The sequence below is a fragment of the Temnothorax longispinosus genome, chromosome 9 (genome assembly GCF_030848805.1).
Source record: "Temnothorax longispinosus isolate EJ_2023e chromosome 9, Tlon_JGU_v1, whole genome shotgun sequence".
Lineage (NCBI taxonomy): Eukaryota > Metazoa > Arthropoda > Insecta > Hymenoptera > Formicidae > Temnothorax > Temnothorax longispinosus.
In genome coordinates, this window is record NC_092366.1 from 1697617 (window position 1) to 1712512 (window position 14896).

General features: G+C 38.4%; 3 protein-coding genes across 8 annotated transcripts in view; 2 read left to right on the top strand and 1 right to left on the bottom strand.

The window, feature by feature from the left end:
* The window catches only part of LOC139819637 (spondin-1), a 27651-nt gene extending 17366 nt beyond the window's left edge, over positions 1–10285 (top strand). The window contains exons 4-16 of one of the 5 annotated variants that reach the window (XM_071789140.1): positions 739–925; positions 1187–1475; positions 1571–1701; positions 2405–2591; positions 3178–3349; positions 3706–4024; positions 5999–6203; positions 6526–6696; positions 7217–7339; positions 7551–7699; positions 7901–7979; positions 8181–8246; positions 8709–10285. In XM_071789140.1, coding sequence (XP_071645241.1) covers positions 739–925; positions 1187–1475; positions 1571–1701; positions 2405–2591; positions 3178–3349; positions 3706–4024; positions 5999–6203; positions 6526–6696; positions 7217–7339; positions 7551–7699; positions 7901–7979; positions 8181–8246; positions 8709–8887 — 2257 coding nt within the window. In that variant the 3' untranslated portion in view covers positions 8888–10285. The remainder of the gene's footprint in view (positions 1–738; positions 926–1186; positions 1476–1570; positions 1702–2404; positions 2592–3177; positions 3350–3705; positions 4025–5998; positions 6204–6525; positions 6697–7216; positions 7340–7550; positions 7700–7900; positions 7980–8180; positions 8247–8708) is intronic. The other 4 variants (XM_071789143.1, XM_071789141.1, XM_071789144.1 and 1 more) reach the window with 4 other exon arrangements.
* Positions 10128–11555, bottom strand: LOC139819653 (uncharacterized). Its single transcript, XM_071789170.1, has 2 exons — positions 11004–11555; positions 10128–10604 (listed from the first exon to the last, which is right to left on the bottom strand). Exons 1-2 carry the CDS (start codon positions 11553–11555, stop codon positions 10443–10445), a joined length of 714 nt encoding a protein of 237 aa, XP_071645271.1. The 3' UTR covers positions 10128–10442.
* Positions 11556–11801: 246 nt separating this feature from the next.
* Xit (ALG6/ALG8 family glucosyltransferase xit) lies at positions 11802–14094 on the top strand. 2 transcript variants are annotated; one of them, XM_071789158.1, is made up of 7 exons: positions 11802–11956; positions 12061–12333; positions 12513–12648; positions 12706–12915; positions 12983–13222; positions 13348–13493; positions 13585–14094. In XM_071789158.1, exons 1-7 carry the CDS (start codon positions 11802–11804, stop codon positions 14021–14023), a joined length of 1599 nt encoding a protein of 532 aa, XP_071645259.1. In that variant the 3' UTR covers positions 14024–14094. The 2 variants fall into 2 exon arrangements, with proteins under 2 accessions (XP_071645259.1, XP_071645258.1); XM_071789157.1 differs by having other exon boundaries at positions 12480–12648; positions 13585–14093.
* The last annotated feature ends 802 nt before the right edge of the window (positions 14095–14896 follow it).

A 14896-nucleotide genomic window follows, 5' to 3' on the forward strand; every position in this document is an offset into this window, starting at 1 on the left:
TTGTTGTAATTTAAATTTAAATTTAAATGACAGTATTATCGTGCTATTAGTACGCGTATAAAATTACGCTTTTATAAACCTGCAGAAAAATAAAAGCATATTTATTTTGCGACATTTAAAAGAAATTAAATAGTAATGAGGTAATTTTTACGATAAGCACGCTGCTTCGTAACTGTCTACTATTTAAACATGTTCGTATATATATATATGGTTAAACATGTATATATTTGCACCTATAACATCATACATTATTTATAAACGCGTAAAATTTCGCAGCGTTATAACATTTCGCTACGCATACAGTATTTGTGTTAAAGGATTTCACTCAAAACCGTCATCGACATCGTTTAAAGGGGCGGAAAAACGGTATTTATTGCTCTTATTTTATTTATTTTTAAAACAGAATTAAATACAAATAATGTATCTCTCGTTGCAGGTGCGCCAATATAATATTTAAATGCATGTAGATATTACGAAATATATATTTTACAATATCGCGCTATTCATATATTACATGCATAATATTTAATACACAGTCATGTATTACGTGATTATATGAAATTTTATCGATTTATTTGAGTTACTCCGAAAGAATATCTATTTTGTCTTATTTGACTTTTTTATTGCATTATTTTTCTATTGCATTGTTGATTTAGCAGCCTTATTTATACAATTCATTCTCGGCATAATATCCATGCAGTCAATTACATTTTCGTCTTCTTGTCTTTTTTTTTGCAGAGCAACAGTATTTGAGTCGATAGATACGTGGTATATGGACGACGAAAATTTGGTTCTTACCATGTGCCAAGACTCAAAAGCGGAAGCCGACGACCAAGGCCCAGTCCTTTCTGAGTGTTGTGCCTGCGATGAGGCAAAATTTGAAGTCACGTTCGAAGGCCTGTGGTCAAGGAACACGCATCCAAAAGTACGTATTACAAATTTCTGTCTTACAAGTCGCAACGTGTTAACTTGTACCCTGCTAAGGCCTGATTTTCCAAACAATTAAAGAAAGACTTATTATATTGTTTGAGCCTAAAATACTTGAAAAAATAGAACCCTTGTAGCATCCTTTTCATATATCTGACATATTTGGAATCGCGATTAAATCATTTGTGAGAAGACTTCAAACAATTGACGCTCCTACCCAGATTTGTCGTCGTCCATTCATTATTCTGCCTCTCTACAGGATTTTCCAAGCAAGGGATGGATGATCAGATTTTCGGACGTGATTGGCGCATCGCATACGGGCCAGTATCGTTTCTGGGATTACAACGGCCACGCTACCGACGGACTGCGACAGGTAGCTGAGCTTGGTGCGACGCGGAAGTTGGAATCCGAGTTAAAAAATCAGAGCGAATACATTAGAACTATAATAAAGGCAAGAGGCATCAGTTATCCGAATGTAACTGGCAAAACCTTTGCTGTATTTCGGGTGGATAGAAAGCATCATTTGATGAGCTTGGTATCTATGATTGGTAAGGCTAATTTTACATTAAAAGGGCTATTAAGTTCGTGTCAAATTGAGTAATAATTTTTCGCTTACCGATTTAAAAAAATTTTTTTCCGTTAGATCCTTCGCCGGATTGGTTCGTAGGCGTTTCCGGTCTCGAGCTTTGTTTACCTAATTGCAGTTGGATAGAGCACAAGGAATTAAATCTCTACCCGTACGATGCTGGCACAGACGACGGCATTACATACGTGGTAAGTGAACAAATATATCAATTTTTATTTGCAGTTAATTGCTTATCATTTAAGATCGGGTGCCTTAGCGGTTTTTTTAAAGAAAAGAATCGATTTGTACGAAAGAATATTTGAAACTCCCGAAGAGCACGCATCAGGATAGCGCAATTTATTTGTACTTCATTGAAAGGATGGAGAGTTACTAAAAAAAAAAAGAGATACTCGTCATCTGTCGGCATTGAGGGATCGTACAATAACTCTTCAGAGAGAGAATACCTAATTCTATCAGTTCACAATAGCTACCTCCGTTGTACGCAACAAGAATTGCTGACATCGTTGCTCTCTCGGCATTTTTCCGATGAATAAGAAGAACTTCCTTCTCTTTTTCTATCTTCCATTATTTTTCTTAGGAAAAATCGAGCGTATTAATCGCGAGAATTTTTTAATTTGTAACTCGTAACGGTTTATCTATTTTTTTTATTATTGTCGCGCTGTTGTTGCTGCGTATTCGCCTTGCAAAGGCGGGGGACACAAGAATTAATAAATCGACAATGAGATAATAAATTCGTCGGACGCTAAAAAAAATTTTAAGAGAAATAAAATCCACGGAAGATTATTCAACAAATAAGGAATTTTGAGAAATTTATACGAGAGAGATATCTTATAGCAAACATTCATAATTATTTCGTTAAGCGATATTTATTACCTTTGTATTAATTACTAGTCACCCGATTCGCCGACGGAGCCACAGGAGCCGATTCGACGTATCACATCGACATACCCGAACGACTCGAGGTCGCCTTTTTACGATCCGTCTGGTCTGGACATGAAACCCCTCGCGAAGCTCTCCCTCAACAGACAGCGGTTGTACGAGAAGACCTGCGATGACGCCGATACGAAGAATAATACAGGTGCGGTGGATACGAGTAAAAGAATTAGAAAGAAGAAACGTGTTCGTGATGAATTTACAACAGTTAATTGTATCACACGGGAATTTTAAAGCAGCGCATTAACGTCTGATCCTTGGTTCTCTCGGCGATGTAAAAAATTTACATTTTACCTGAGAAGGAGAAAAAAAAACAGAATTAAGTGTCAGTTTTGAAACATTAAAACTCGTGAACGAGTTTCCGCGAAGTTGAACGATTAAAGTAACGTTAATCATGAATCTCCACGTCGCGTGCAGAATCTGCATAATTATTCCCTAAATTGTTGATGCGAGAACTGTTTAAAAACGGTATAAGTCCGGGTGAGGAACAATTTGCTTTTGCTCAGCGTAATTCGTCTAACTACATATTTTTCGCTTTACGACGTATTGTTTGCTTTTCATTCTATTATAGACAGGCAGTGCATGATAAATCTGCTGTATGTAGATAAGTTACGTTATCACTAGTTATGATGCACCTGATTCTTGTTCCAAGTGCATTAATACGGAATTCAGATACGCGTGGTTTTTGTGTGAGACATCTAAAAAATAATCAATGTTCTTTTTATATGTAGAAGCTTGTAAAGTTTCGTCTTGGGAAAAATGGAACGCATGTTCGGTCACCTGTGGCAGAGGCATTCAGCTGAGACAACGTCATTTTCTGAACGAAACTGCGGCAACCGCGAACAGATGCGGCACGCCTCTCACGAGTCGAAGACCCTGCTACAATACACAAAATTCCTATTGGTAATATATGCCTCTTCACAATCTCTGCGACTAAGAACTAATTTGTAAAGTTTCTTAAAATTCTTCTTTCGCTGAAAAATCTTCCGTGGATAGTAAGCTCCGTAAAGCTCTACTACTTATTTATTTTTCTAATTAGTTTCTTATACTTTCGAGAGAGAAAATATCTTAGACTATACAAGGTGTCCCAAGAGGGAAAGTCGGAGCCTATTATATAAGAGCGTGAGGGCTATTATTCGCGTACTTTCATGTCACGAACTGTATAATTACAAAAAATCTATTTAAATTGTGTGCCTCTAATACCTATAACGATTCATTTACATGATCGTTGCGAAATAATTGTACTTACAATTCGGCAGCAATAATAATGGTCATCACGACGGACTCTTGAAGAGCGATAGATGCAAGTTAACCGAATGGAGCTCGTGGAGTTCGTGCTCATCGAAATGCGGCGAGGGCAGCCTGACCCGGTCCAGGAACTTCAGATCGAAGAGGTTTCGGAAACAGTGCAGACTCGTGCCGAGCGGGCCGGTACTCGAGCAGTCGATCGATTGCGGGAATAAGCCTTGCGAGGGCGAGGACACGGACGAGGTAAGATTGAATCATTCGGACAACGATCACCAGCACGAGGATTATACTGGTGAGATAGCGGACTGGCCCGGAGATGAATGGCTCCAGGTATGAAAAAGTTCAGGCATATCGGGACTAAATGGTCAGATGGGAACGAAATTTCCGACGAAGTTGATTCGCGAAGTACGAAATTTTATTAAGTCACAATTAATAAAGGGTACTATGATCGCTAAGCGTTACGTAACAGAAAAGATTAAAAAAAAAAAAAACGGTATTCGAACTCTGTGACAAATACGATGCTAATAATTTTTCTTCAGCGAAAGCTTTGTCGAATATCAGCATTACCAGCATTCATTAATGTTTTCCAATTCTCAATATTAAATATTCTTAAGCTCTGTGTTAAATTTTTATTGGGATAAAAAATTAATTGAAATAAGAAATTCTTCTGTTTATTTATGTCTTCGTGGATTAATACGCAAAGCATTTTTAATCTGCTTAATTTGCTTTAAATTAATTGAAAAGTGTCAAACATTTTTGTTTCAGTTTATTAAAATAATTCTCCTTAGATTTACACGCGAGCTTCTCCATTTATTTCTTTAGAGTCGGAGAATCTAATTTCTAAACTGCATTTAATTCGATTGGAACTTTTTGTAAAACACATTCGGTCAAATTTGATACTTCGAAGAAACAAGTTCGTCGAAAAGTTCGCTCGGGTACAATTAACTATTCACGTACTTTATCGAATAAATATTAAGCGGATTTCGTATCTGTATATGAAATGAGGGATAAACGATCCGCTCGATATTTATTACAACGATCCAGCAGCTTTGCTAAGTATTAAATCATCAGGCAGCCAGTGGCGATAGCTTCGCACGAGTAATCGATACCTGTACCATTTCTCATAGATCCATCCATGGCACCGGCACTCTCACGTAAGTCACGCGATATCAGCAAGGGAAATCTAGCACCTCGCGGTCTATGAAAAATTTAATCATATTCCTTTTTATAGAATGCCATTAGAGCACGCAAGAAGTGGTACGGGAACACGTAAAGCGCTCCGAACATCAAAAGCACATTGAAGAGTTCAAGTACCGGCGAATTAATTTCTTCTTTTCGTTTAAATATTACTTCAGACTAGACTCATTTCCGAGTGCTTTTAAACTCCCTTGCTGCATAACGACAGCTTTGCGATTAAAGATATAGCTGCTTGTTTTCATTTTCAAGAAATTTATTCTTATCACCGAGAGAAGAAAAAAAAACACTCTAAATCTGTGTATAATTAAAAGAATTTTTCTTGTTTAGAACGATAAAAAAACAGGTTTTACTTACGATTAAAAAAACAGAATCGCCTTTTAGTAGCTAAAACTGTCTCTATTATGTTAGATTTAAAGAATATTTCAGAATACATATTTTAGAATCGTTTAATCTTTTCTTGATCACATTAAACAGTATCCTCACAGGATTTTCAAATGCTTGTAACTTTGCCAGTTTTGCAGATATTATCAATATATCAGGAACATATTTTTAAAACTTGGAAACTAAAAAGAAAAAAATTAATTTACATATGACGAAAATCTATTTATGCGGTATTGCGGTCTTGTGATATCACAACTGTAACGAATCAATACAGAATTTTTATTTAAAAATAATCATTATTAACCGTAATCATCAATCGTACATTTATGCTTATAATATATATTTCACATGCGTAATCATCGTATGAAGTATGTAACGATTAAATGCTACTAAATGACAAAATAAATAAATCTCTACGATAAATTGAAAAATCACGTTTAACGCACGAATAAAGAATATAAAAGCAAAACTCATGTTCTCTCTATAATATTTTTTCGATACTCATTTGAAAGTGCAAACTTCTTTTGCTGTACTTTCTTGTACGTCAGGCAATAGCGCGTGACTAAGTAACTCTCGAAGTAAAAAGAAGTCTACGTAATCCATGGAAATGCGCGTTTAGAAGATTTTTCGAGATTTAACGCAAATGTAATAGAGAAGGAGAGTTTTGCTTCTACAATTTTCTCAATAGGTTGCCCTTTTTTATATTAAACGATTTTTTATTCTGAGCCGCAGACGTGTCCAGCTGATCGCTACACCGAATGGTCAATGTGGTCGCCGTGCAGTGCTAGCTGCGGGCCCGGCGTCAAAACGAGATCCAGGCTTTTATTGAAAAAAGAGAACATGGATAAGGACGACGTGAAGTGCAGGGAACAGTATGCGTCATGCACATCCGAAATTTCGAGCTGCAGTTTTACGAGGGAGGAGGCAGAAAGTACGTAGAATATTAACGCTCAACTTCTTTCTGAATTACTTTTGACAGTACAACTCAGGAGTAAAAAAAATCGCGCGGCGGTCCGTAAAGTTCTAATAATATTTGATTTTTATTTTAAATAACAAATAATGCATAGATGTATTTTCGTTATATTGTCATATATTTTCGCTATGGGAAAGTTTCTACCAGAGAGTCGAGACAACCATGGTCGTTACTTTACGTCACACATTTCATCTTCGAGCGTTATCACTGCGCGCCTCTTATCATTATCTCCGTAACTGTAACAGCGAAACATCACCACTAATTAGATATTTGTAATTAGAGATCTGTAGCGAACCCTTGAAAGCGGGAACTTGTAATGGGAACTTGTCACGAACCTACTTCGACAAGCAGACCGGCCGCTGTCTTTTCTTTACATACACCGGATGCGACGGTAATCGAAACAATTTTCCAACCGAACAGGATTGTTACAAAGTCTGCGGTAATTTCCAAAGTAAGTTAATCCGATTACTACACGCCATATTCACCATTTTATAACGGCGCATGATGATAATGTTGTTAATTGCGGAATCTCCGCCGCACGTGCGCTAATCAAATTTTCATGCTAATCCCTATACCTGCGATAGCAACTCCCGCAGTCAGATTTACCATAATACCGAATGTATGTCCTGTATATACAATGTATGTCTTGTATATACAATACGTTAATTACTGTTGTCGCGAATTAAGCTTAAAACATTGATCTTATTGTTCGTATTTTTAGCATATTAGAAAGTATACTAAAAATATACTAATATACTGATATCTGAATACATCATAGATGATTATAGTAGAACATTGATTTTTATTCAAATTTGTTTTATTTCTTTAAGACTTTCAAGAACTATACGCTTTTTCGCCGTCTGAAATCTTTAATTATGCATCACGTAAAGCTTCCGCATTGTGAGTAAACTGTCTATCCACGAATAATCGTTTGTGTTATACCTTGCACACGCTTACTAACGAATTCGAAGGAGAATTGAGGGCGAATCTGTCGGCAATCATGAAAAACTTGAAGGTGTCCCTTAGCAGCGTCCTCAGCTATCATATTCCCGTTCAGGAGCAACGCAGCGCGAAAGCGAAGAGAGCGCAACACGGTGATAATTAATAGCTTTATGCAAAAGTTACTCAACATTTCTGATCTATATTAAACCAATATTTATGACAGAGATACGTACATGCACACGGATACATATACACACACACATACAATCTGTTCTTACAGTGTGAATTTAAAAACCATTAGCCGAGAAATGCAATGCACGGAAATTTCTGCTTCGCTGAAGATCATTTTGCGCCTCTTTGCAGAGAAGGAGAATTTTAAAGGCATTCAAGCGAGCAGTCAGATAATGGAATCGAGTGAGAATGGCAAAGTGGACTGCCAGGTCTCCGAATGGAGTAAATGGTCCCGTTGTGAGAACTGTCGCGGATATACAATGAGCACCAGGCAAATTATGGTATTGTTAGAAACTTATTCGTGTGCTTATTCAAATTTCTCGATGCTTATGATACGAAACAAAACCAACGACGTTTCAACAAATACTAAATATTGACATAGATCCTCCAATCGGAGAAATTATACATACGGTATAAAAAATTGTAAAGTATACTCTCTTGATTAGATACGTATATCTAAAATTTAATTTCTTTGCGAGCAGGTTCCAGCCGAGAATGGAGGTAAAAGCTGTCCAAAAAAGATTCTCCGAAGAAAGAAGTGCCGCAAGCTTCCACCGTGTTGTAAGTATTACTTACCTTGTCTAATCTATTATTACAAACCGATTTAATTATTGAAACAATTATGAAAACTTGATATATTTGTTTTACTAAATTTTTTAAAGTCTTTTATTACATGGAAACGTACCTATAGTTTTTAAATTTGGAAGTTTCGATTTTTGGTTGATTTTACGATTAGAGAATAATAAGAACCAAATTTTGCAGCTCTACAGGCTGATGGAACAGGTCGGCGATTTCATCGAGACAAAAATACCGATGCCGAGCACGAGAGTAAGTCCTATGTTGCTTCGAAATATTCAAATAGATAACTAAAATTCGTGAAAACTGTGGGAATATTTCTTATGATTTCTTTTTATGATTTTCTTGATATAAAAGAACACTGCATTTACACGCGGTATACATTCAACTACTTGGACTCGATGCAAACAATATTAAATTTTTATTTAGCTCGTGTCGTTAGCCCATTTACTACATCACTTTCGCTTTACATAAAACAAAAGCCTAAATATAACAATTTTGATATTAAATTTCTCCGCAACTGAGAAAAATTGCTACAGCGAACAAAACTGGCGTTTCGATGAACATATATTCGCAAGCTCCATCGAGTTAACGCGACAAAGCAAGTTCGTCGGATACGTGACTCGTCTAGGGTGGAGCCTGATATTTGCCTGATAAAATATTTGAGCAGGAGCGATCGTCAGTTCTGTTTGTCTAACAGTCTCGTTTGCAAAGTTTCAGTGGATTGCAAAGTGACACCGTGGTCAAAGTGGTCGAAGTGCAGCGCGACCTGCGGCGAGGGATGGCGGAGTAGGGTCAGAAGGGTGATGGTGAAGCCGAGGGGAGCCTGGGCCAAACTCTGTCCAAACTTGGCGGAAATCAAGAAGTGTCGCAGGGTGGACTGTCCGCAATAGACAGGCGGAACGTTTTCGCAATTTCATCGCTCTCACCAAAGCGATTTACACGACGCGGTGCGTTCTGCTTCAAACGTTGGAATTTATATGACTAGACTGATTAAGCGATTTCCTCTTAGATACGTCGCGCGATCGAAATCTCGGATGAGCGTTTAGGAGGAGCAGAGGTATCGGAGGATTAAGAATAACACTGGACGACAGCAATTCTTTTAACGTGAACGGCCGTTTTAATAGCGAAGGTAGAGTTAACGAGATAAAAATCAAAGAGTGAATCAGTGATTGAAAGACCGAAGTAATTCATTTGACTCTTAACAAAATTTATGATATTTTAGATTTTAAGTAAAATACACGTTTATTATACAATTTTGTAATTATCTCGTTTGCGTTTATGACTTATGTACTAAATTTCGTGAGAAATAGCGAATTAGCCTTTCTGGATTTTGAATATCGAAATCAATAAGGAGAAAAAAAAATAAAAATCAGTTTTTATCTTGTGATATATACACACAGAACCAACACTTAACTATAGTACTTAAGAAACATTGCACGATTCACTGATTATTTTCTATAGAGAATAGAAGTTCATGTTCTTCTAAAACGGCTATAATAAGAGATTTTTGGAATTGCTTCTCTCTCTATATTCGTGTCCATTTTCTGTCCTCCAGTGTAATTTAATACGCACAAGAAAATCACACCAGGCGTCGTTTCGCGACGCTCATCGTGCCAATACTGAATTACGACTTTATTTATCTTAAAGCTATAACACGCGACGTTTCTTTCTCAACATATTAAGTTAAGGCAAAATGGATTTGCATTCCAATGCGTCAGTTGTGCTTAGAAAAGAGAGAATGTTAGAATTTTTGCCATTGTCATAGGCGATAATGTCGAATAGTTGTATAGTTTTTCGTGAAGAGTGAAGACAAATCATTTGATATCTATCTAATGGTAGCAAAGGAGTTTAAATCAGAATATATTGCGACGTAATAATATTAATGTTAAGTAAGTCGCTCCTTTCTAGCGCGAGTAGTAAAACGCGACGAAGACCACTCTCGTAACGACATTTATTTATACGTATATACGCGTGTCGTCATATTTGTAGCATTTATCACGCATTACAGATCTCATTGTAAGACCAAAGTTTGTATAACAACTTCAGTTGGAAACTGAGAACCACGATATTTTAAAATACAATTGTAAAATGCGACGTAGACATATCAGTAGTTCGGTAGACAGTAAGCCGTTTGTTTGACGCGTAACGGAAAGTTTTATTAACATGGAATTCTCTTCATTGACAATAATGAAATTGTAGGTATGGTACAAAAAAAAAGCTATTTACCTGTTATTCTTTTGTAAAACCGTTATAATATATTCAAAATAAATATAATCACTATAAACATATTCACACAATATGTATATACATATATATAAATGCGCATACATATCATTGCATTACTTTAGTTGCAGGAAGAATTTATTTTCTCTCGCAATGTTAACGATAAGTTATCATCTGTCCATATTTATCACATTCAACAAATCTTGTGTGTTATTTCTTTCATTAACTACTGGAGCTGCTAGTTTCGTCTTTATTATCTACAGAAACATCCTCGTTCTTAGGTAAAGGATTTATTAAGAGTAAAATAATGTTCTTCTTTGACGGCATTTGTTGGACACTGCCATCGTTTCTTACAGCATCCTCTATGGCTTTTTGTATCTTATCCTATATGTTGAATGAAAAAAACATGCATGTGATTAAATAATTGTGTTTTTCACGGGGCATCCCAGCATTGTTTTCTTTTATGAATATCAGGCTTTAAATATCCTAAAAAATTACATTTTACATAGATTATTTACACAACGTACATAATTAATGTAATGGAATGCCCCGTGCATTTTTATCTGACAACCCAGGTAGAACATGAAACTCATAACTGCTAACATCATATTATGACTTAATTATTCGTCACTTAAAAGCTGTCTGGACATGTTCAGGGTTCAGGTTCAGGTAACTTTTAAGTGATGAATAAAGTCATGATAAAATCATCATGAGTTTTATGTTCTATCTGGGAATCCCTCTCAGTTACTTCCAAGAAACAAAGGAAAGAATCACAGAACTCACCCCGCTGGCGCCGTCCAGGGTGATGGCGATTTTAACTTTGCGCCCCTTACTCAATAACTTCACCGCATTCTTCGTTTTCGTCTGTAGGTCGTGCTCGGTAATTTTCGCCGATATGTAAAACAGCTTAGCGCCCTTGCCCGATTTTTGCGCGGTCCTGTCGGCGCTCTTGGTCTCCTCCTCGATCTCGGTCTCGGTCTTCTCGAGGATGCCGGTACTGCTCACCAGCTTGTAGACCGCCCGCTGCGTCTTACCGTCGAGATCGTTCACCTTGACGAGGGTGAGATCGCGCCGTTTCGCCAGACGCTGGGCCTCCTCCAGCACGGTCACGGTGATCGAGTTGTCCGGCGACACGAGCGTGATCTTCGGCACCGGCTCCGTCTTCGGCCGCGGCTTCTTGGTGCCGTCGCTGCCGAGGAACTCCCCCGGCAGCCTCCTGCTGAACGCTCGACACTGACCGGACTTCCAAGTGTCACGTGCCACGCGACACCGACTTAAGCTCCGAGAGAGATTCACGGCCTTTCGTAAAGCCGGCGGCAATCCAGGAACGAACATAGCTCAACAGTTCCGTCCGCGAGCACACCGCGAGTCCGCTCCTCTGGCGAACATAACCTATAAGTCGTCGCGCGCCACGCGTGTCCTAACCTCGCTGCGCGTCATCGCAATCGCACGCGATATCGCGCCGGCGATATTTTCGCCGAATGTCTGTTCCCCGAGGCCGCTATCGTAATTGCGGAATGCGTCGAAGCTTATCGAGATATAGTTGACGTTAATAAATAGCAAGGTGCAAGTTGGATTAACATGTCCGTTGACGGGAAAGACATTTTGACAGAAACTCAAGTGTACCGGGATGGAAAATCCTCCTCTTCAGCCTCCGTTCTTTGGAGAGCGGATAGTATACTGTTGAAGACTTTCCTTTTGGTCACCTGTATTAAGATCCTCCTAATTCCTACTTAGTAAGCGAGCTCTCTGAATAATCTCTTTGCTAGCTAAAGTTTGTGCCAAGATTGTTTACTTATATTGGAGATTTATATATATTTTCTGGATTTCTTTTTTGCAGTCGCTCCACTGATTTTGAGGTACACCGCAATTGGCTAGCCATCACATACAGTTTACCTGTTAGAGAATGGTACATTAACGCCCGATCTCCCTGGACTCTTGACTATCCACCTCTGTTTGCGTGGTTTGAGTACTGCCTTAGCCAAGCGGCTGCGTTTTTCGATCCAGAGATGCTTAAAGTGGAGAATTTGAATTATGCCTCACCAGCCACGGTATATTTCCAGAGAGGCACCGTTATAGTCGCTGATCTGATACTTGCTTATGGAGTAAGAGAGTAAGTATATCTACAAAATTTATGGTTCACATAATTAAATAAATCTTCCATGAAAAAAGCATACCTTTGTAGAAAAAAAAGTAAACATTTTAGAGAATTTTATGCAATATGAAATCTAAATCCAAGTGTTTTTTTTTTTTTTATAGAATGGGTAGGACATTTTGCAAATCTTTAAACAGCCACATAGTTTTCATATTTTTATCATTATGCAACATAGGACTGCTGATAGTTGATCATATACATTTCCAGTACAATGGTTTTCTACTTGGCATTCTGTTGCTCTCAACGGCAAACGTCTCGAAGATTGGCAAGCAGGTAACTCCTGTAATATACTTTGAAACTTACTTGTAGTAAAAAGCGGCTTGTTTTCAGGTGTCAGTATTGCAAGGCGCTATGTGGTTTGCTGTTTTACTCAACTTGAAACATCTATATGTATATGTGGCACCAGCATACATTGTCTGGCTATTAAAATCATATTGTTGGGACAGTAAAAAGTTCTTTAAACGGTTATTTAGTCTTGGACTTATCGTTTTGACCGTTCTAGCAGTATCCTTCGGCCCATTCAGAACTCAACTATCGCAGGTAATATTTATATAACTTGCAAATTACATTTTCTCTCTTCTTTTTAATTTAACATTTTTTTTATCAGGTAATTTCCCGTTTATTTCCGTTTAAAAGAGGTCTGGTACATTCGTACTGGGCTGCAAATGGTTGGGCTCTATATATCGGCGCAGAGAAAGTGCTGTCTGTGATTTGGAAACGCTTAGGATGGTTGGAGGATGTTAAATCTGCAGTAATGACGGGTGGCCTAGTGCAAGAGCAAAATTTTCTTATATTACCCACTCCAACTCCTATCGTTACGTTTATTCTGACTTTCGTAACAATGCTCGTAAGTCTATTCATGTAACACATAAGTGACTTAATTATATTTTGTATCAAATATATTTTACTGTTTATATTATTATAGTCTTTATATATGTACACGGATTAAATGACTAATATAATATATTTTAGCCTGCATTATGGTGTCTGCTATGTAAAAAGTCCTACATGAACTCGAAGCATTTTGTTAGGTGCATCGTACTGTGTGCATTAAGTTCATTCATGTTTGGCTGGCATGTGCACGAGAAAGCCATACTAACCGCGATTATCCCTTTGTGGTGAGTACTAAACACACGAACGTTTTATTATCTTACGAAACACGTATTTATTTGGAGCTTAAAAGTAATATGATTTTATAATAATTTTTAGCGTCCTCGCGACGATATATGCAGAAGACGCACGCATATTCATTATTTTAAGCACTGCTGGACAGACTGCTCTTTTACCTCTGCTGTATCCCGATAATTTGTCTTCACTGAAATTAGTGTTGTTGCTGACATACATGCTTTCGTCGATTTTAATCCTGACTAATCAGCACGGCGGGCCTCTGTTACGATTACACGAATGGCTGTACGTAATACCGCTACCGTTAGTTACAATCTACGAAGTGGTGCTGCATAAATTGTTACTTGGCGACAAACTGCCATTCCTACCATTAGCATTTACCTCTGTATATTGTGCCATTGGTGTAACTTATTGCTGGATATTGTACTATCACATGTATCTGCGGGAAAACGCACGTTCTACCAATGATAGAACAGTGAGAGGCAAACTGAGTCGCCAAAAATTGAAGGATAAGCAATCCTAAGGAATACAAATTGCCAAAGACTTGTACATATCTTCCTGAGCAAAATAAAGCTTTTGTAAATTGTATAAAACTAATCGCCTACCTTATTGTCTAGTAGATAATCACGCTGTTATACGTGTACATACTTGCCTGATGATTATAAAATACGTATTATACAATTTAATGTCATTATAGAGATTTATGAAAGTAGAAACTTAGGAAAGAATTTTAAGATTTAAAGATAATCTCTTCTACGTGACTTTCTTTGTCAACGTCAAAATTGTATTTTTGGCGCGAGTGTAATCGATGTTGGTGCCCCTGCATGAGCACAGGAGGGGTAGGCCGTGACGTCATGCGCCGCTCCGCGCCGCCGGCGCGGCGGATCGATACGGTGACGGTGACGTAGTAGGCAGTGTAGGCACCTGCGCAGTCCGTATCAACCCGTACTAGCGGCGCGACCGTTGAACTCGAAAGCTCCTCGAAGATCGGCGCGTTTTCGACGTTGTTTCTGGCGATGAGCGGACTTGTCACTTGTTTCCGTCAACGCTCGGAGTAGTGTTACCTGCGTGAGTGACTCAGTTATCATTCTTCCGAGGAATTTCGCACTGCAGGTAGGAAGTTTTGTGCTCCGCGCGCGCTCGTCACTGACGTCACCGTGCTTCGTGCTGTTTTCGGAACGCGCTCGTTTCGGTGATTGGCATTCCTGCTTCCTCGTTTCGCGGGCCGCGGGAATAATCGCTACGCGATCGAGTACCGCGCGCCGTGTGCCGTGTGCCGTGTGCCGTGTAAGTAAAACAATTTACGAGTGTATGAGGTGTTTATCGGAATGAACGTGTCGCGACGAATCGCTCACTCGAGACGTCGAGGCGGAGGTATGTATGAACGACTTGCTTT